The sequence below is a fragment of the Protopterus annectens genome, chromosome 9.part0 (assembly GCF_019279795.1).
Source record: "Protopterus annectens isolate FY-2018-M chromosome 9.part0, PAN1.0, whole genome shotgun sequence".
Taxonomy (NCBI): Eukaryota; Metazoa; Chordata; order Ceratodontiformes; family Protopteridae; genus Protopterus; species Protopterus annectens.
The window spans coordinates 1,935,971,573-1,935,994,072 of NC_056743.1; the positions used below are offsets into that span (position 1 = coordinate 1,935,971,573).

The 22,500-nt window shown below is 36.9% G+C and overlaps 1 protein-coding gene across 1 annotated transcript in view; it reads right to left on the reverse strand.

The window, feature by feature from the left end:
• The window catches only part of LOC122810835 (bestrophin-2-like), a 310,332-nt gene that overhangs the window by 125,316 nt on the left and 162,516 nt on the right, over positions 1 to 22,500 (reverse strand). Inside the window, exon 4 of the mRNA XM_044082389.1 lies at positions 2,368 to 2,522. Coding sequence (XP_043938324.1) covers positions 2,368 to 2,522 — 155 coding nt within the window. The remainder of the gene's footprint in view (positions 1 to 2,367; positions 2,523 to 22,500) is intronic.

Consider the following 22,500-nt stretch of genomic DNA (forward strand, 5'->3'; position numbering starts at 1 on the left):
CATGCAGCACCTTAGCCAATGTAATTAAATGGAGCACCCTAACAGCCAATATAATTACATGCAGCACCCTAACAACCAATGTAATTACATGTAGCACCCTAACAACCAATGGCATGTGTACGTCTGGCTGTTGTACATTTTACTGTAATCACTTCCCAGGTAAGGATTTAACACATATAAATAGATGATAATTAGGCTGCCCCTTCCCTAGTTATGATTTTATTGCTGCAGGGTACAGACTTGATTTTGTCAGCAAAACAAACTGACACTATGGTCCGGATTCATTTATATGTGATGCAAAGACAAAGTGTTGTCAGTGCCGACAACACACACACATTTAAGCTATTCACTATTTCATGGAAGCTATAACTTCCCCCACCCACTTCCACCTTTCTGCTAGACAAGGTTTTGATGTTTACAAAGCTTTGGGCCTGGGAAGGTCAATGTGAATTGGCTAATCCAATAACTGTATTTGTTTACTGGTAGTCACTAGCTGACACCTTTCTAGAGATAAATGTATGGGAAGTGAGCAGCAGCACTCCCCCACACTGCAGTATGCATAGCCTGCTGCACCAGCCTTAAAAGCTAGGATCATGCTTACAACACCATGATAGACAGGTAGCAGTATCATCCCAGAATGCACTGGGCATACTGGTGAGTGAAAATGGTCCTCTAGGAAAGCTGACTTGCATGGTTACCAAAAGAAGGAATAAACAAATAAAAAGACAGTAAGGTGTAGGATAAAGAAGCAGTGACATCTCAGGCAGGATCAGAAATGATCTTGTAAAAAAGCAACAATTAGTACCAGAGCAAATACTGATAACCATGGACATGTAGAGATGTGTAGGCACACGCACAACAAGGAGACATTTTAGTGCCCTTTACAATGCTACTGCAGTCACAGATGAGTGGGGACTGCTATGATGAACAGGCAGTGTACAAATAATGTGCTAAATAATGCACAGGTCTTCAACTGCTATAGTGGTACAGCTCATAGTATAAACGGAAGTGTAGTGTAAAGGCTCTGGGTTCAAGTACAAGCTGAGCTACTTACACATGTTTGTAAGTGTTCCATAGTGTCACAGTATGCATACAGCAGATACAGGGGCAATTCTAGGCAGTGGGCATGACTGTATGTGAAGAAATTCAGAGCAACCCCCCCACCTCCACCAAAGCAATGGTGCTTCCTTGCTACCTTGTCCTTAATCATAACCAGTCAAAGTTTACACTATATTCCTAGTAATACTGGGAAACAAGAAGTCACCCTTTGGAGCCTGCTTTTGCATCATTTAAGCAGTTTTCAGTAATTTTACTGTGTGAACTCTTGTCAAACTGTGGGGTGTCTCCCATCCAACCCTCTCTCCGAGATAGTAGGCAGGCAGGCCCGTGTCCTGCTACTGCTGTCTAACTGACCTATGACAGTATGCAGACACTGGTCCTGCCATTGTTGACTAACAGACCTTTGGCAGGAAGATACAGGTCATGCTGCTATCTGACTCACCTACAATAGTAGACAGGCACAGGCTCTGAAACTACTTACTAACTTATGATAGTAGGCAGGCAAAGGTCTTGCTACTGCTGTCTTACTTATGACAGTAGGCAGGCACAGGCCCTGAAACTGATTACTAACTAACTTATGATAGTAGGCAGGCAAAGGTCTTGCTACTGCTGTCTTACTTATGACAGTAGGCAGGCACAGGTCCTGCCACTGTCCTCAAACATATAATAGTAGGGAGGCAAAGGATCCTCTGCTCTCTAACTGACCTACAATAGGTATAGGTTCTGCTGTCTAACAGGCCCATAGTAGTAGGCAGGTCAAGGTCCTCTTGCCATTTCAACCAAACCACCTTCCATCTAGAGCAACAGGTAGGAAGTCACAGGTCCTGCAGATGCTAAACAACCCATGACAGCCAGCAGGTTGACAGTCAATCAGGTCCATCACTAATGACACTCTTTAACCAAAGCTCCCTTCATGACAACAAGCCGAAGAATCACAGGTTGTGCTGTTGCTCTCTCACCAAACAGATCTCCTCCATCAATGACATCTCCTACTACCACTCTCTCATTTTCCATTGTCTTCATTGATGCTGCTACTTTAACCAATCACTTCTGCCCTGCAGCAGCAGGAAGGCCAGTGCACCTGCTGCTGTTCTCTAACCAACCCTGCACCATGGCAGCAGGCAGGCAGTCTCTAACCAATGAGCCCTCCTCCTCATGTCATTTATGATAGCAATCAGCCAATCACAACACTTGCTGCTGTTCTCTGACCAGTGCTCCCTCCCTTCCTCCATCTTGGACAGCAGGCAGGCAGTCACAGCTGCTGCCCTGCCCTCTATCCTGCAGGTACATTTAACTTGTTCACGTTACCTCCAAGAGCAGTTTCAGCGTGTGATCATCTTTGACCCGACCTTCTTTTCGTGCTTGGGCGGCTAGATTTGAGAACCAGACACACGGTACCCAGTACTTGTTGTAAGCTGACTGCAGACTGTCAAACTTCTTGCACTCATCTTGAGTCATAAAACCTGGAGAAACAATAAAGAGCAATAACAGATATGGGCAAGTACATGAACTAAAAACTGGAGAAGACACTTATGGCATGCAAAAAGTACAGTTGTGTGCCACAGTGCCACATTCACCTTAACGACAGAACTTTTCAGCTAAAATGCTATTCAAACTGTCAAAGGTTCATTTTTAAGAAGGGATTTGACAGTCTGCCTACAGTTGTTTTAATGACTGTTGGTGCGCACACCCCCTTTATAATTCAACATTTACCTTCTTTATTTAATGTATTTGTCTTCAAGGGAGAAAAGGATATCCTGGTTGAAAAATTATACGGATGGCTCTTACTTGCTGCTTGCTGTGGGATTTGAAGTCCTCTTAAGACACTCAGTCTTGCTGGCTGGAATCAAAGTCTGGTTATAGTTGCATTCACAGTCTGTCGCATACAGAAACTTGCAGAATATACACTGATGAGAGAATATACTTTGCAGCATCAACTTTAGAGCAATAACAAATAACTTTTTATAATAAACCAAACGGAGTAACGTTGCAGCTTAAAGTACTGTTTCACTTTACTTCTCATATAGTACAGATGATGTGAGAGATATAACATTTACCTCAGGACTTGTGTCCCTACCATACCTCTAACATAACTAGATTTACATATTTTAGTTAAACTCACACCCTCTTGGTTTTGGAAAGATACTGCCTTGATGATGCAAATGCTGACACATCTGTTCTTGTGCAAATGATGATAAGTAAACTGTCTTCAAGGAAACGCCTTGTGGATTAGAAAAGCACATTTTTAAACTTTCTTAGAAAAGCATGTCCTGTTGTCCAGTGAAAGCAGATTACATTCTTGTCTTGTCTGTAAGAAGTCAGTTTTCTTGATGTGTGTGTGTGTAATACACTCATAAGCAAGTTCCTTATTTTTTTAAGCCACAATCATTTAGTATGGTTGCTGATCACATATTACTAAACTCTGTTTCTGCATTTAAGCAAGCTTTTTCTTTCAGCATATTTACAACAGAATTAATTTCAGCCTTATATTCATAATATCGAACACTGGTGAAATAGAGTTATTTCCATCTCAACTGAAAGGGGCTTTGATTGTTCCCACTCTCACAAAGTAAGGTTTAGGGCCCTGTAAACTGGAAAAGTAAGGTTTAGGGCCCTGTAAAATGGAAAAGTAAGGTTTAGGGCCCTGTAAACTGGATAAGTAAGGTTTAGGACCCTGTAAACTGGATAAGTAAGGTTTAGGACCCTATTATCTGGATAATCTTGATGATGATGATGACGACATCTGGATAAGTGCAGTCTCTTCTCAAAGCTTCATTTTACCAGTAAAGTTCTTGAAATACTGTACATACAGATGAAAACTTATTTTTGATATAGAATGCAACGATCCTTCACAGTTCAATTTGCTTGCTGTGCATAGCACTGAGATGGCTATTAGAGTCTTCAGTGATCTTATGGGGGTAGCAGTGCCACAACTGTGCTCTGGTCTGACAAAAATCTCTCAGCTTTTGGTATGATGGACCATTCCACCTTAGTTCAGTAACTAGAGCACTGCTGTAGTATCAATGAAATACTTCTCCATCAGTTTGCCTCTTCTTTATCCAGGTAAACTCAGAGTGTGGTATCTGGGGTTAATTCATCAGCTTCCTACTCACTGTACTGTGGTGTTTCACAGGTATTCTGGGAGCCATTATTTCACTGAGACAGTTGTGACACACAGCTTTACCTGTTGTGCTCTCAGTAGTTCACATCAGCTGTTAACCACTTAGCTAAACACTTGCAATGCATACAAATTTTGATGGTCATTAACTGGCTTAAGCAACATCTCCAGGACTATGATCATATGCCACACCTAGTGACTTCTTAATGCCAGTTTTCCAGCATCAGTTACAGTGTTGACAAGTTACAATTTATGTCTAAGGTCTGCTGTTTAAGGGAAATTATTGATGTTAAAGGACCAGACTTCAGCTGTTGTCAAATATTTTTTCAGGCCTAGGTCTATCATCCATATCAAACACCTTTTTCTATTGTTAGATGTTCCTGCACTGCCCTACTCTGATCCTGATTGGATTACTTTAATGTCCTTTAGTTAGATCTTCCAGAGGCAGAGCTCCACCACCCACAGCTGGTGAAAATCTCCACACTCTGGCTACTTACAGGGGTGTGTGCGTGACATTACATTATGCAGGTCCTATGGGAACTTCACTGGCTGTTCATACTACAGCAACACATTTCTTGTACTAGTATCTCTAAACCTACATGGCTTGGGTTCTTTCTACCTGTGAGGCTTCTTAACCTGGTTATTGACCGAGCTGATCCCTGCACTGTGCTCCCCAGGGGATGTTATGGGTTCTGGCAGTGTAGCTGGAGTCTTCCTGGTCTTGGGCCTTTGTACATCAGGGACTTCACCTCTGGAACTTGCTATCAAGTTGTCCAACAGGGTGTTGCCAATTCTAGTAAGCTTTATGTTCTTACAAAAATGAGTAGTCCCTGCATGGCATAGATTGCTTACATGCTGATACTAACGTGATTCTTTCTGATAATTATTTAATTTTCATCTCTGTGCCTGGGTCGCAGCTGAAAAGGGTCTCTGGACCAGTCCTCCTATGTGGTTACCAAATAATAAATTAATAAAATAAATATATTTTATCAGTTTGTTTTACTGTTCTGCTATTTCTGTGACTTTTGTTACTCTCTGTACTGTTTATCTTATTCATATCACATTTTATTATTACTTGTTAAAATCTGTATTGTTGCATCTACCTTTTACCCAGTACAGTGATGACTGCACCCGGAAACTGAACAATACACGTTTTTCATCATATCTAGAACTTTCCTGTATTACTAATATCCCTGTATCAATGGAAGTGTTTATAGTCCTTAACTGTATTACTAATATCCCTGTATCAATGGAAGTGTTTATAGTCCTTTCCTGTATTACTAATATCCCTATATCAATGGAAGTGTTTATAGTCCTTTCCTGTATTACTAATATCCCTGTATCAATGGAAGTGTTTATAGTCCTTTCCTGTATTACTAATATCCCTGTATCAATGGAAGTGTTTATAGTCCTTTCCTGTATTACTAATATCCCTGTATCAATGGAAGTGTTTATAGTCCTTTCCTGTATTACTAATATCCCTGTATCAATGGAAGTGTTTATAGTCCTTTCCTGTATTACTAATATCCCTGTATCAATGGAAGTGTTTATAGTCCTTTCCTGTATTACTAATATCCCTGCATCAATGGAAGTGTTTATAGTCCTTTCCTGTATTACTAATATCCCTGTATCAATGGAAGTGTTTATAGTCCTTTCCTGTATTACTAATACCCCTGCATCAATGGAAGTGTTTATAGTCCTTTCCTGTATTACTAATATCCCTGTATCAATGGAAGTGTTTATAGTCCTTTCCTGTATTACTAATATCCCTGTATCAATGGAAGTGTTTATAGTCCTTTCCTGTATTACTAATATCCCTGTATCAATGGAAGTGTTTATAGTCCTTTCCTGTATTACTAATATCCCTGTATCAATGGAAGTGTTTATAGTCCTTCCGTGTATTACTAATATCCCTGTATCAATGGAAGTGTTTATAGTCCTTTCCTGTATTACTAATATCCCTGTATCAATGGAAGTGTTTATAGTCCTTTCCTGTATTACTAATATCCCTGTATCAATGGAAGTGTTTATAGTCCTTTCCTGTATTACTAATATCCCTGTATCAATGGAAGTGTTTATAGTCCTTTCCTGTATTACTAATATCCCTGTATCAATGGAAGTGTTTATAGTCCTTTCCTGTATTACTAATATCCCTGTATCAATGGAAGTGTTTATAGTCCTTTCCTGTATTACTAATATCCCTGTATCAATGGAAGTGTTTATAGTCCTTTCCTGTATTACTAATATCTCTGTATCAATGGAAGTGTTTATAGTCCTTTCCTGTATTGCTAATATCCCTGTATCAATGGAAGTGTTTATAGTCCTTTCCTGTATTGCTAATATCCCTGTATCAATGGAAGTGTTTATAGTCCTTTCCTGTATTGCTAATATCCCTGTATCAATGGAAGTGTTTATAGTCCTTTCCTGTATTGCTAATATCCCTGTATCAATGGAAGTGTTTATAGTCCTTTCCTGTATTACTAATATCCCTGTATCAATGGAAGTGTTTATAGTCCTTTCCTGTATTACTAATATCCCTGTATCAATGGAAGTGTTTATAGTCCTTTCCTGTATTACTAATATCTCTGTATCAATGTAAGTGTTTATAGTCTAATTTGTTATACCTCAATATAATGTGAAAGGAGGCTGCCATGCTGGTTGACTTTGTTTTACAGTCAGTGTTTTTCTCTCCCTGATGTTTGCTAGAGATTTCTGTACTTCATAAATACAAAATCTTTGGACCATTTAATCCACACCTCCTACTAGGGGCAACAAAATCCTGGACTTGATGCATCCCTCCTTACCAATTGTCACCTTCTCTCTAGTCCAATCTGACAATAAGCCAGTCACATACCTGTATTGGTCATCTCTGCTCCTTACCGATTGTCACCTTCTCTCTAGTCCAATCTGATCATAAACCAGTCACATACCAGTGTGGGTCATCTCTCCTCCTTACCAATTGTCACCTTCTCTCTAGTCGATTCTGACCATAAGCCAGCCACATACCAGAATGGCTCATCTCTGCTCCTTACCAATTGCCACCTTCTGTCTAGTCCAATCTGACGATGAGCCAGTCACATACTAGTATGGGTCATCTCTGCTCTTTACCAATTGTCACCTTCTCTCTAGTCCAATCTGACGATAAACTAGTCACATACCAGTATGTGTCATCTCTGCTCCTTACCAGCTGTCACCTTCTCTCTAGTCCAATCTGACCATAAACCAGTCACATACCAGTATGGGTCATCTTTGCTTCTTACCAGTTATCACCTTCTCTCTAGTCCAATCTGACCATAAACCAGTCAAATACACCCTAAAACTGAAGCTGGAAGCATCTTCTAATACCTCAGTGTTCAGAGATAAAAACAGCCTACTAAAAGTGAGTGGTGACCTGGCTAAATTTAACATTTCCTGCAAATCTGATTATCCCATTGCATATGCCGAATCCTTTACAGATAAATTCTACACATATAGGGAAATACTGTATGTCCATCTCCAAAGTAAATATAATGTTAAGTTTAAAAATTAATGGTGGAACCCAAATATAAATAGTCTGTACAACAAAAGAAAAAAAAATATTGCACAAAACAATAAAAGGAGCACCCAATAAACTAAAAATGATCTTGCTAAACTTAACAGGGCAGTCTGGTCCCTGATTAAATCAAGCAACCCAGTCAAAGCACAACCGCAAAGCCTTTAATTATGTTAAAACCCTCAAAACCAATAGTAAACATTACCACCTACTCATACACAGAGGACAGAGCCAATCTTCTATCACATGAATTTAGCTCAGTTTTCACCCTCTCCCCCATCATTTTCAAATCACATACGTACATCTACACCCCCCAAAAATGTCCCTAGAGTAAGTCTTCAAGGCAGTCTCTAGGTCATGAGTACTGCTTCTGTGTGGCTGGATAATATTCCAGGATGCCTACTGGTCAGACTGAAAAAGGACCCATGTCATTCCCTGCTGAGTTTATCAGCTTCCAAATAGGCTGTATACCTGATGAAAGACAGCAGTCATCCTGTTGCACAAAAGTGGGGTGTCAACTGACCCAAGTAACTGTAGACCCATAAGTCTGACAAGCCTCATCTGTAAGTCTATGGAAATGATGGTTATGGAATTAATAAAACCATAGGTAATCCACAAACCATTGACCCAATCCAGTTTAGTTTTGTCAGGGCAGATCCTGTCTGCCTTTGTAACCTGGGGCACTTCTTCAAGAAGGTTACCAAGAGAATGGATGAGGGGGGAGCTCAGTACATAGCACACCTGGACCTTGATAAGTCATTCAAACATCATTGATACACTGCCCTAGCCAAATGTTAATCACTGTATAGCTATTGGACACCAAACTGACTCACAATTATTACCCAGGAAATTAGAGTGGTGGCTTCTCCTCCTCTAAAAGATCTGTCACAAGTGGTGCACCCCAGGATTCTGTCCTTGGGCCACTGCTCTTTAGTATTTAATTCTCAGAGGTGAAAACTAATATTGATGAATTATGGCTGACCAAGTTGATGACTGTAATCTAGGTGACATTAAACTCTCTAGAGGATGCCAAGATCCTCCAGGAAGACCGCTCCAAAACAAATAGCGGATGTCAAAACCATACACTTAAATTAAATGCCAAGTAATGTATAATAGTATCCTGTGGCAAGCATAACATCTTCTATAGCTATCACATTGAAAACACACTTCAGAAAACTGATCCAGTAGTTAGGGACCTGAGAAACTATGTAGATAAGGAACTATCCTTCAGTCATCTTATATCCAGTATTGTAAAAAGTCATTTTTCATTGTGCAGCTTATTAGTAAGGATATGTTTTCCAGGTCCATGGATGTGATCATTCTACTTTATTTGGCACTTATTAGACTGATCATTGAATGTAATGCCACCTTTGGTGTGTACCTGTCCAAACACTTGGCAAAACTTGAATGTCCTCAGCATTTTCTCACCAAGCAAATCAAGGATCAAAAGGATAGTGCCGTCCAAGATGGGTGCTCACTGCTCAACAGCTTAATTTCAGCTGTCCCAGTGTGAAAGCAGAAGCTGAGAAAATATACTAGTGAAGTTATAAGCTTTGGTAAAATTCAGTTACTGGGTAGTAAGTAAAAGACATGCTTCTAGAGCATTTGTCTCCACTGAAAATTGACTTTGTTCGAAGCCAGACTTTCCCTGGTAAACAAATGTTAAATAAAATAAATAAGTACACTGTCTGGTTGCCAACAAATAGAGAACTTGAAAGAAAATCAACCAGAAAAGGTGACACGAAAACACTGGCTGAGTAGATTCCTGAAGTTGTTCAGCAAAAAGCAGGTCAAGCTTCAGCTTTGGTTCAAGAAATGATCTCAAGTAATTTAGAGGGAAAATAAATCAAATGTACTCAGAGATGATTTAAAGAAATGAAATGTTTGAAGGAATATATCAAATAAAAGACTGAAAAAAAATAATATTGTTAGCTAGCTTTTCAAATGAACTGATAAAGCTACAAAAATCAGAGGTTGAAATGAAGAAAAGGCTGACTGAATATGAAGCTTTTCAAGAAGAGCTGTTTAAAAAAATAAGAGTTAGAAGACAGAGAAAAGACGAGATTTTCTGCTGTACAGAGAAACTGGAAGAACCAGACTGCATTAATTTTATTTTATAAAAACAGACACAAGCAACTGGATTGGTGTTCCACAGCATGATTTATTAAATGAAAGAGCACATTAAGTGTATGCTCCAGACCTGGCCAGGAGTAAGCATCCAAGACCTATTTTGATAAAGATGCAATCATACCAGCTAAAAGCGAAAAACCGGATAAGGGGGGAGGTGTAGTTTTATATGACAATTTTAGATATATTAAGAAAATGTATGATATTTTACATCACTCTGGTAACTACACACCAATTTCAATCAGTGAACGCAATATAGCACACTATAGAATAGATTCTTATATTGAGGAATATTATATTGAGGGGAGAATTACCAAAGATGATTATGATTTTTTAAAGGTTCAGTATCCTAAACTAGCTTCTTTTGTGGGTATACCTAAGGTTCATAAGGACAGAATTGACCCCCCCCCCCCATTTAGGCCAATAGTATCTGGAAGAAATTCCAAAACTTTTACTTTAGGGAGATATATCGATTCTAAATTGAAAGACATTTATGAAAATGTACCCCATTTAGTGAAAGATTCTTGGAATTTTCTCAGGAACTTTCCAACGGATACAGATCTTGACAATGTAACATTTTTAACTATCGATGTAATAGATCTTTTTTCTTGCATCGTAAGGGATGATGGAATCGAAGCTTTCACTTACAGTATTAGGAAATATTCAGACATGGACTGGGAAGACATGTTTATTACAAGAAATGATGTCAATAGTTCTTGACAACAATTTTATTTATTTTGAAGGAGAGATTTTTAAACAGACAAGGGGTGTAGCGATGGGAGCCGCGTGTGCCCCAATTTACGCCAGTTTGGTGATGCTGCACTGGGAAGATCAGTTTTTATTTCAGAGTGAATTTTATCAACATGTTAAATATTACTCAAGATTTTTAGACGACATCTATATTTTATGGGGGGCAGACACAAAAACATTAGAATTATTTATTCAATCTCTCAATACTAGTAGTAAGTATTTAAAATTTACCTACTGTCACAATAACACAGGTGTACCCTATCTGGATACTTATATTAAATATGAAGCATATCAGTTTTCTTCATCTATTCATAGGAAAGATACATTTTCTAATAGTTACCTGCACTATTCAAGCTGCCATCCTGAGAAATTAAAAAATAATATATTTAAAGGTCAATGTATACGCTCAGCACGTATGACCTCAGATGATGAAGACTTAAGGATAGAATTAAAATACATTAAAGAGATATTTTTGCAAAGGGGATATCCTAGTAACATGATGGACACCACAATACAGTATATTTTAAATCTACGTGACATCAGATCTCCACCATTGTTAGGTAGTAAGAATAGAGATACAGGACAAAGATCTAGTACACTACATGTCAAGAGGAATATGGAATCTATTAACGGTATTAATTTCCAAAAATCATGTGTGATTCAATATAATATGGCAGCTAGTTATGTTAAGAAAATCATAAGTGATTCTTGGTACTTAATTTTTAATGATGTCCAAATTACTAAGATTATTGGTTTAAAACCTAATTTTATTTTTAAAATGGGGAGCAACATCAAGCAAATGACAGAAAATAAGACAGACTCAATGACAGACAGGAAATTTGCTCTAGGTAGGAGTTTGAAATGTCGCACCTGTAACCAGTGCAAATATATGTCTGATGAGACAACAATCTATTTAAACAATGAATTAAGAAGCTTTATTAAAAGCAGACTAGGTAATTGTAATAGTAAGTTTGTGGTCTATTTAAGTAAATGTCAAAAATGTCCCAGTTTTTACACTGGAAAAACTGAGAGGCATCTTAAAAAAGGAATTTATGACCACATGTATAGCATAAAGATGAGAGACAAGAATAATGCATTATACAGACACATTTCTAATGAAGGGGATGATCATTATTTTAAATTTATCATTTTAGAAATAGTAAAAACTGACCCAAAGGGAGGGGACATGAAGAGTTTATTAAGTTATAGGGAGATTTGGTGGCAAATTTATTTTGATGCTACCATTCCCCCAGGTCTTAATGACTACATATCTATAAAACCATACTGATAAGAAATGACTAATGATAAAAAAGTTGTTCAATATTTTAAAGAGTTAATTCATAATCATTCAATTTAATGGAACTCTTAGACAAGTCATAGAAAATTTATTATGACAAATTTAAGGTATTTTTATTAGTTCATATTTTACACATTACCAGCAGCAGTTATAGCAATATGCAATCACTTGTATCGTATTTATTCATAGTGTTTTTAAATGTAATGTCACTTTAAATATTTGAATGTTTTTTGGCACTAAAGAAGGCATATAATCACCAGGTCGATTAAGTATTATGAGTTCTGAGGAAGCCCTGTTAATGTGGGTGAAAGCGCTAAACTCTGTACTGTTTGTGTTTTTGTAATAAATTCTATCTATTATTTTTACGCTGGTCGTTACAAGTTTGTTCCCGGTATAGCAGCTAGGCACTCATTGGTGTACTCGCAGATTTTCATTATCCATCTGAAAGAGTTGATCCTGTCAAAATTGTGGAAGAAGGGAGAACTATTAAAATTGGATACATCAAGAGTTTTGGTAAAAATGATTATTTACTATACACCAGGCAGAAGAGAAACAAATTTATCCCAGCAATCAGGGAATGTTGAGAGGCAGGTGTCAGATTCAAGGTGTTGTATCCATCTGTCTTCAGAGTATTTTTCCCTGGAGGATCAAACACATTTTAATGTAGTACAGGCTTAGGAGGAAATAAAAAAAAAGATTATCCAACAAAAGGTGAGCAAGCAAGCAGAAGGGGACTCTGCTTCTCATTCTTCTGACAGTAAAGCTCATAGAGAGACTTTGCCAGTAAATCCCTTTCCAAACTTCCAAAGGAGATGCTTAAGAGACAGAAAGAAAGCACAGGAGTTGACTAGAAAAGTCAGGAGTACTTTGAATTTGAACCAGAGTATGGAGTTGAAAGTTGGAAATGATCAGGAAGAAGACCAGCAACATTGAAATTTGTGAATAATGGGAGATTATAAAGGCATCAATCAAATTTGCAAAACATAACTTTGCAAGAAAAAGTGGCTGAGAAAAGACTGGACTGTTGTTTATTTGTTAAACGTGTCTTTAATGTTTAGAAGGACACTAAAGAGAAAATAAGTAGCTGTAAGTAAAGCATTTTATGTTTAACAGTATTTCTATAAATATTTAATGATATAAACCGCATGCTATGTTGTAAAGTGGTTTTGTACAGTGTGCAGTCATGAGTATTTTAAATGTTGAAGGGAGTATTTTCAGTGACTGTTGCATGTGTTAAATATATTAAAGTAAACAAGTATGTTTGTAGTTGTAAGAAATATAGGCTTTACAGTATAAGAGAAGAAAGGCAAAGGCTGGACAGAAGCAAGATCCTGGGCTGGTGGAATGGGGTGTAAACATATTCTGATTATATGTAGAATTAAGATGATAATTTCCCTTGTTTTTACAAGGGTGGATGCATGGATTAATGCCCTTCACTTAAGCTACAAACAAGTTTTTCTTAAACATACAGTCTTCAAAAAAAAGACATGATTAAAGCCATGACAAAAAGCAAGGTTCTTGCACATGCAAATATATTAGCTTATTTTTCCATTAGCAAATGTTCTCTGTGAGAAACAATAAGTCAGCAGTGGAAGGCAGTTGGCCAGGGGTATTCTGTATATTGTGTTCTGAGTGAAATTTACAAAGATTTCCTTCTTGTGTCTGTAAAGTTGTTAGCTGCTTTTCCTTGATGATTACTTTTACATGGATAGCAGCTGTCTACAGGTGTAAGCAATTAATCTTGAGAGTTCTGAGCAGTCTTTGTTGAGGGAACTACAACATTTAAAGGTGCAATGGGAAACAGTTCAGTGGAAAATAAAGTTTGAAACTATGTGAAGTGAATAAGAGATAGTAGCCTCCACAACAGCTTTAATAATTTAATGTTTTTTAATAGAACAGTGCTTACTTTAGTTTTATTTAAAGGTGTCCAGTGCAGTGTTTCTTATGGCTAAAAGTTAATGTTTTATGAAAGCATGCAAGATGGTTTTCACAACTGGGAGGGGAATAGAAATAAGACAACCAGAATTCAACACCTGGTGTATCACTAAACTTCTAAAACCAAAATGCCAAGGTCTGGGACACCACAACAGTGAAATAAAATTCTTTATTGAATGCTTTCATCTTGCTATGTGAAACTTCCTCAGAATAAACCATGAATAAAAGACACCCCATAAAAATACATCCATAATAGTCATGTGACAACTTCATCCAATCCATGTTAAAAATCTCCCCACTAACATTAATTGACATAGAGATAATATAATCAGTAGTATCTTAAGTATATCTATTTTGAATTAATACAACCCCATGTATTTCAGTTTTAAAATACAGTTAATTGTGATCACCCCATTTAATCCGGATGTAAGCACTGTGTTTGTTTTAATTTTCAAAACGATTTCCTGAGCTTCCAAATTCAAACCACAAGCAACACCTCTTGAGTAATTAGTGTGTTTTCTATACCAGAAAATGAAACCTTTGTGGTTAGGGAAGTTCAACAAATGTTTAGCTAATGCATTGTCAAGATTACCTTTTAAAACAGCATGTGTGTTCATAAATCCTTTCCCTAAAGGATCTTAATATTATTCCTATGTAGAACCCCTCACATTGCTGACAAAGCTCCACATAAACTAACCCTCTGATCCCACAACTGCATCAAAAATTGGGGTAAATCAAAACTTCTCCAACAAGAACTTTCTTTCCTTGAAAAATATACTTACAATAGTTGCAGCCCCCACATTTATATGTGCCCCATCTTGCACTACCATCTATATTAACACCAAGATTTATCCATTCAATCATATTCTTATGACATATCCCCTTCCTTATCACAACATTTGGATTGTTACAGAGTTTTTTGTTCGCACCATCAAAAATAATTAAAAATACCCCAATTTCTCTCAATACACTTTTTTAATTTTCAGGTAATCAACATTAAAGGTTTTAATAAATGCTCTAGTCATATCATTATTTATATTTTCTGTATAACCAACATATTTATTAAAAAATCTGATCCCAATAATATTTTATAAAAACCTGTTTCTCTTTTTCTTTTAACCTACTAATAATGCTACTAATGAGCAAGTTAGGATGACCTCTCCTCAAAAACATATTGAGTTTGTTACACTCATCAAAAAAATCCTTTGGTTTCAAAACCATCCTTGCTGCCCTAACAATTTGCCCTTTAACTGTAGCTTTCTTTTAATAAAAAGGATAGCAACTGCTGAAATGTAGCACATAATTCAAATTGGTAAATTTTCTATGTATTGCTGACATAAATGCTTTTCCCTTTATATCCTTCCTTAATTCAATATCCAAAAAAATGCAAAACCTCTATTGACTTAGATGATGTAAATCTAAGAAATGTAGCAGTATTAATGAAATAAAAAAAAAATAATAATCTATTTTTTCTAAATAATCATTTAAAAAATACAAATATCGTCTAAGTACCTTGTATAAAGGGACCACTATGGGGCAAAATCATTCTTGAAAACAATTTTATTTTCCCAAGTAGACATAACAGTATTGGCAAAGAGTGTGGCACACGTGCCTCCCATTCCTGTATGCAATAAGTGTCCTCAAAATATATGAAATTATTAGCACTGTTTCCATTAATGTCATGGCCACATTAATTTCCATGGCTGTAAGTTCATTATTTTCTATAAAAAATTCTAAACACCATTCCCACCCCAATTTATGCACTATCACTGAAAAAGATGTTTAACATCAATTATTTAAAAATGTGTTGCCCTCATACAAGCTGGATGTAACCCTGGCTAAACAAAGTCCCATGAATCTCTAACCAGGTAGTCCAGATTCATAGTAGCCCTTTCAATTTTTGATCAATATGTTTAGCCAGAGGGTGTGTCCTGGAGGCCCTACCATCCATAATTGGTCTTAATGGGGGATCAAACAAATTCTTATGTACCGTTGGAATACCAAAGATCATAGGTGTTAACCAGTATTCCACTTTTAAATAATTATATTCTGCATTAGTGATTTTTCCTTACATTCACATATTGTATAATAACTTAACAATCCTTTTATAAGTAACATTCATTTCATTTTAGGTACCTCCTCATAAGTTTCCTCACTAAGAATCACAAATATTTTAACACAGTCAGTAGTATTTATAACAACTAACCCCCCCCCCCACCCTTGTCAGGTTTCAGTAACCTGACTAATCTGTTTTCACATATCTTTGTTAGCATTGCTCTGAGTGTTGTCCAAATTAAACCAACAGAAGCTCGGTTTCTTCCTCATTAATTCCCTAATATCATAGCCACAAATATGTTCAGTCAGCTGTAAAACTGGGTTGAGTGGGGGATTAAAAGTGCTCAGTTTGGTTGTTATATTCTCATTAGATCTTGTTGACAATCCATCATTGGAAAAATATAAACAAAGATTCAATTTCCTAACAAATAATTTAAGATCAATAAGTGTATCAAGCAGTTTAGCCTTTGAAGTAGAGAAAAAGGTAGCACCTTTTGAAAACACATCCACAAATGGTTCAGTTAAAACCACATTACTATAAGTATAAACTTTAAAGTCCCATTCACTATTACAAACAGTAGACTATAACATACACTTTAATATGGGTAAGCATAATTTTGTTTTAGGTTATGCCTGTGGTTGCACTTGTCATTTTGAAGCAATTACTTCTATCTGGAATGTTAAACTTCATCTGTTGCAAGTGTACTATGTTTTGTGTGTTTGTTCTGAGTTAAAAAGGGATGGGAGAGTTCTGAAAATGTAAAATAAAAAATAAAACTGGAACCAAGGTAAACACCATTAATAAACAAAGCAGACCCTAGCAAACAGCTCCAAGTCTGAGAACACACCACAAAAAAACATCAGTACCAGCAGGAACAGCAGTATATCTAAAGTTTTTATTCCACAGAATTTACCACTTTTGTCTTACTAAAAGACTTCAGAATAAAGACACTCAGTTTTCCACTTGATTTGTATTAGTCATTCCACAAGTAAAGAACAACCTTCTTCTTCTTCTCCTGTTGGGTTTTCCCATCAGGGGTCACCATAGTGGAACAACAGTCCGCAGAAGGATTAGCAGTGCAGTTTTACAGTGTTGAGTTGCCAGCCCGGCACCCAACCTTCCATAAAATGCGCACACGTGCACACAATCACACCTATGGCCAATTTAGTATGTCAATTCCACTTGTAGTGTGTCTTTGAAATGTGGAAGGAAACCCACGTAACTTCAGGGAGGACATGCAGACTCCACACAAAAGGCACCCCAGCCGAGAATCGAACCAGAGAGCTCTTGCATTGAGATGGGAACACTATACGCTGCACCACCGTGGCGGTCTACATATAAAGAACAATCAATGGCCGAAAATGTTACATCATTTCCTGCTATTACAAAATCCAAAGTAGCATTGTTAAAATTAATACAAAAATCAGAGCAAAATAATATTAATAAAAGCACATTAAAAAAAATACAAACAGTATTTTCACAGGTTATACTTATTCCTAAAACCATTTTTCATTTGAAACAAAATTTATATACATTTTCCATCACAACTTAGCAGCCCTCATTTTTAATAAAAGACCCAGTGAAAGTTGTCCATAAAGCCCTGGGGGTGTCCCTGCATTAACCACAGTTGCCATAACAATTCACGGTACTCCAATAAAGTTTCCCATTGTCCAACCTTCAGGTTTGGTTCAAATTGCTCTAACACCCAAAATAAAAATCTCCTGTTTAGGACCATCTTTCACATGCTTATAAAGGGCATTAATTTCTATACATTTAGAAATTTCATAGTGGTGTTCGCAGACCATCGTTTTTACTGTCTCTCCATTTTCTCCATATCATAAGCTGAACACACTTGACAGAAAGCTAAGTAAACAAGCCCTTTGGATGTATAATTAAAATAGTTCTTAGCTGTTAAAGGGTTCTGTATAGTATTTAACTGGATTTCTTGTCTATGGACCATGTGTATACATTGATTACAGATCCCACACTTAAAAGTCCCCACTTTCCCAAGAGGATTCTTACCACCCTGTTTTTAGAAGCCCCCTCAAGTATTTTTTTTTACATTGGGCCCTCTTTAATACCCAAAAAGGGGAATCTGGAGAAAACATCAGGTCTGTTAAGCTCTGTGGAAAAAATATGCCAATATTTCTGTATAACTCTTTGGATTTTTGTGGTGTCAGAGGCATACCTAAAAATCAGGGACCTTGTGAAGTCATCCTTTGGTCCACTTTGGGCAGAACTGCTACCAGCAGGTCCTGTACTGTGAGATTATCATGGCCTTGGGCAGTAGGTCTGTCAGTTAAATCAGAGCAGCCTAGTAATGAGATATATTTTAGACCCCACCCTTTTTCAGTTTCTTCCTTTACATCTTTAACCATCAGTTCTTGATAGCCGTGTTTAATAAACATCTGGGCCGCAAAACAGTTCCTGTTCTAAGTCTTTTACAGTAGATGTCATATACACACCTGTTGCCCTTTAATGATACCTCTCTTCTGGTGGAAGGGGTGGTTACTTGTGTAACGTAGGTAAGAGTTAGTAAAATGACTCCTCCTATAAATCTTTGTTTTAAATTTATGGTTAACCAAACCTTTCTCTAATTATACATCCAAGTACCTTATTTCCTCTGTTCCAACATTATAAGCAAATCTCAAAAATTCCATAGTTTGGTTTATGTAGGTAACAAAATCATCTAGTGCATCCCTAGTAGCTCTCCAGAGAGTAAAAATGTCATCTAAAAAGTCTAAGTACACTAGCATTTTGGAATAATGTATTGAACTAAACACATAATTTTGCTCCCAGTTCAATAACACCATATTTGCAAACAGGGAGACACACGCCACCTACATGACAATGCCACTGGTCAATTTATAGTACTCTCCTCCGTAGAAAAGAAAATTGTGTCTAACACCAGTTCTAACACTTCCATAATTAACTGAAGCTGTGTGTTAGATAAATATTTGTTTCTAACAATGATGTCTGACACCCATTCTAAGCCAACTGAGTGAGGAATCACTGAAAACAAATATTGAATGTCAGTTGTAACAAACAGGGTCATGATATTTGTCAGAAATTTTAACCAAAAAATCCCAGGAATCAACCAAGAGATGGTTATTTAAAGGTGGTATAAATTTTAGCTTTCTAGCTACATATAATGGTAAAGGATGTGTTTTTGAACCTGAAGCTACCACTATAGATCTGAGGGGTGAATCATTAAGGTTTTTATGAGCCTTATATATTTGAAAAAAATGATGGTAAAAAATGCTTGGCATTACTCAAAAATTCATATATAAATTATTGTCAATGATCTGATGCAAAATCAAATTGTAATCCAAGGCTAAATCAGTTTTCCTGTAGGCCACATTTATTTCATTTTTGGGTATCTGCATGTACCTGGAATTAATATTAAGCAATTCTAACATGTTTGCCTGAGTACATCCAGGAATCCATTATGACCACCCCTCCCTCCTTGTCAGGCTTCATGATTTTCACTTCTTTATAAACCCTAAGTTCATTAAAGGATAACAATGGGATACTATTAATAAATGCTCAGCTTCTCTCCTATTATCCATATTTACTCTCCCTGCCATGAATAAACAACAATACAGCATTTAAAATATTTTAAATCAACTGTTTCTCTCCACTAGAACAATACCTGTCTGTACTGTGATGATTTCACTTTCAAAAAACTTTTATCCCACCCTGGAAAAGCTTGCTGCAGTCTCCAATTCATTGATGTCATCAAGCCCAATGAATATGGGTAGTTTTCTGGCCAATTCCCTCCCCAAACTGACATCACCACAACCATCCTAAAAACCCACCCATCCTAGTCCTTCCCCTACCTATACAAAAAGTAAGGGCTAGAACAAGGAAACAGTACATGAGTCAAGTCTCCTGCTGTGGGGTGTCAATTACAGGCGGTAACAGCTCAAATTACCCTTAGTACTTTCTCAGCTACGGAAGTTAGGTGTGAAGGGGATGGGAGATGAGTTAAAGTAGTACAATTAAGGCTTAACAAAAGACTGCAAATTAGCCATTCTAAAAAGAAGCAGCAGTAAAAAGCAAATTGAAAGTCTCTTCTGTGGCATTTGCACTGTTTGTGTTTTAAGTAGTCACTGAACGGCATGAAAGATTACTTAAAACTGACTGAAAGACAGCAGTGTATGCACATAAAATCAATGCAGTGACAGGAGCTTTAGGAAGAAAGATGCCTGCGTGATGTAATTTTTTACAGACACGCGCTGCATTGTGGGATACCAAGAGGCAGCTTAAACAATCAGAATTACCTCAAGATGCCAGACCCCATATGGTCAGACTCAGAAATTACATATAAAAATATTTAAAAAACTGTAAATAGTCCCAGAGTGGTGTTAAATGATGAAAACACCAAACCATGATGAAATAAACATGTTTTTGGAGTCTGTGGGTGTGCTTCTGCTTTAAAAACTGTTTTCTCATCTTGTTGGAGGTTAAATGGAATTCTTTTGTCTTACTTAAAGGGACTGTCCCAGAGATTTTTTGTTTTGATTCTGGTCTTTTTTTATATTTTCAGTCTGGGTTTCTGACCATGTCTCAACTTTGGCTGTGGGGGTTGGGGGATGAGCGCTTATGGGAAGTTTCTTAACCAGACTGCATCACAAATAGCAGTTGTACTCAACAGCTTTCTTTGAGTTGTTAATTAGTTTCAGCTATGCTTTTTATCCTCAGAGAAAAGTAACCTTTCAGGAATGTTATAACCTGATTTGCTACTGCCTTGTAGGACAGCGTATGAATAATGCAGAGCATATAGACAGAGACAAACACATAATCATTTAATCATTTGTAGAAACATTTTTTTCTATGCTCACACGTGTATAAATAAGAAAATACACAGCTAATTCACATCTGTTAGAAAATAAACGGACTCACTGTAACATATTCAATAAAAACATGAAATCAAAAGCCAAAAAGCTGGAAAATCCGCATCAATAACTGCCTCCCTCACACCAAAGTTAAAAGAAACTTGTAAACTAATATGTAACACCAGTGCTATAAAACATTACATTCCTTACTCATAAAACATTACAACAAAAATACACCAAATACATAATCATGCCTATTTCTTTCTCAATACATGTACGTGATACAGCAGCTGAAGGTATGATGCAATAAAGTTTGACAATCTGAAAAATAAAACTGCTACACATACCTGTAATATCTAGCAGCTGTTTGGAATGCACCTGCTTAACTCTGTTTTTGGTAGCCATTGAAACAATCTTCTTAAAAACCTGTCCAGCTTGAATATATCAAAGCATGGCCATCACCACCAGCATATAACTGAGAAGGACCCCCTCCCCTTCACAATACCAACACAGCCCATTCTTCGAAAACAGTAATGTAGTGGGACTGCACACAACTCCAACTTTTCATTCTGTGTTTTTTAACTGAGCCAAAACTCCTGAAGGAAATTTAAACCCTGCCTTACCACCTACAAAGCCGTACCCCATCAAGAATGGCTTTTTTACCACTTCTCATACACTGAAATTACAATCCCTTCAGGAATAGATATTCATAGTAAGGGAATCCCCTCATAGATACATAATGAACCTCTGTCTCCACTGTCTCCACAAAGAGAATGTGGACATTTTCAACTCTTTTCAATGCATTTCAAGGTGAAAGAAGAATTTTTCACCTATGCTCCCTCCTACTGTGTCATTTTTTTAGAAGTGAAAAGTTTTGTTTTAATTGAAACTTTAAGTGATTATCAAACTAACACATAGCTCAGAATGATGAAACCAAGCCTACAGGGAATTACTTAAAATTGACATAGTTGGGCTTTCCTTACCATATAGTGCAACATTTTGTGGCAAATCTGACATTATTATTATAGGTTTCATTTAGGGTTTAGGTAAATATAAAATGTTAGTCAATGTAGGAAATGTTGTGAGTGGATTGGGATGATATTTTCTGGTAACAACATTTTTAAGTGGCCCTTAGTATAAGCATTGATTGCACAGGCTGACAGACAGCTTTAACAGCAATCTGTAAACAAGCATATTCTCACTAGGATCCAGACATATACACATACACATATATCAGCCCAACCAGCATGCCCATCTTAAATTCAGCATATACCAATAGAAAAAATCTCCAGTGGTCCGGACTTTCTTTTATTAATATATGCTAAAGTTTTCCTGAGCTAAGAGGTCAAGAGGTACTTAATGGAGTACAGAGAAAATACAAGGAAAATCAAGTACATTTTGCAAAACTAAAGAAACATAACATGGGAACGTAAGTCCCATATGCATGCGCCATTCATGAAGAAAGCAGCAGAATATGAGTAAAGTGGAAGAACACCACAGCACTATTATACAAAGACATTATTTAAGAAAAGTAAATCATTTCTTTCTTAAATAATGTCATTGTACAATAGCAATAACCAACTTCTGGGTGTGTTACATTGAAGATTTACCCACAGTTGCTTTTGTTTAATCACTCGGGCTTTGCCCTCGTAATTAAACCACACCAACCATGGGTAAATCTTCAGTATACCATGCCCAGTCATTGGTTATTGCTATAATATCATGTATATAAGCATACCTATATCTACATTTATTTATTTTTTAGACATTTGTTAACCGTGTTAGTCT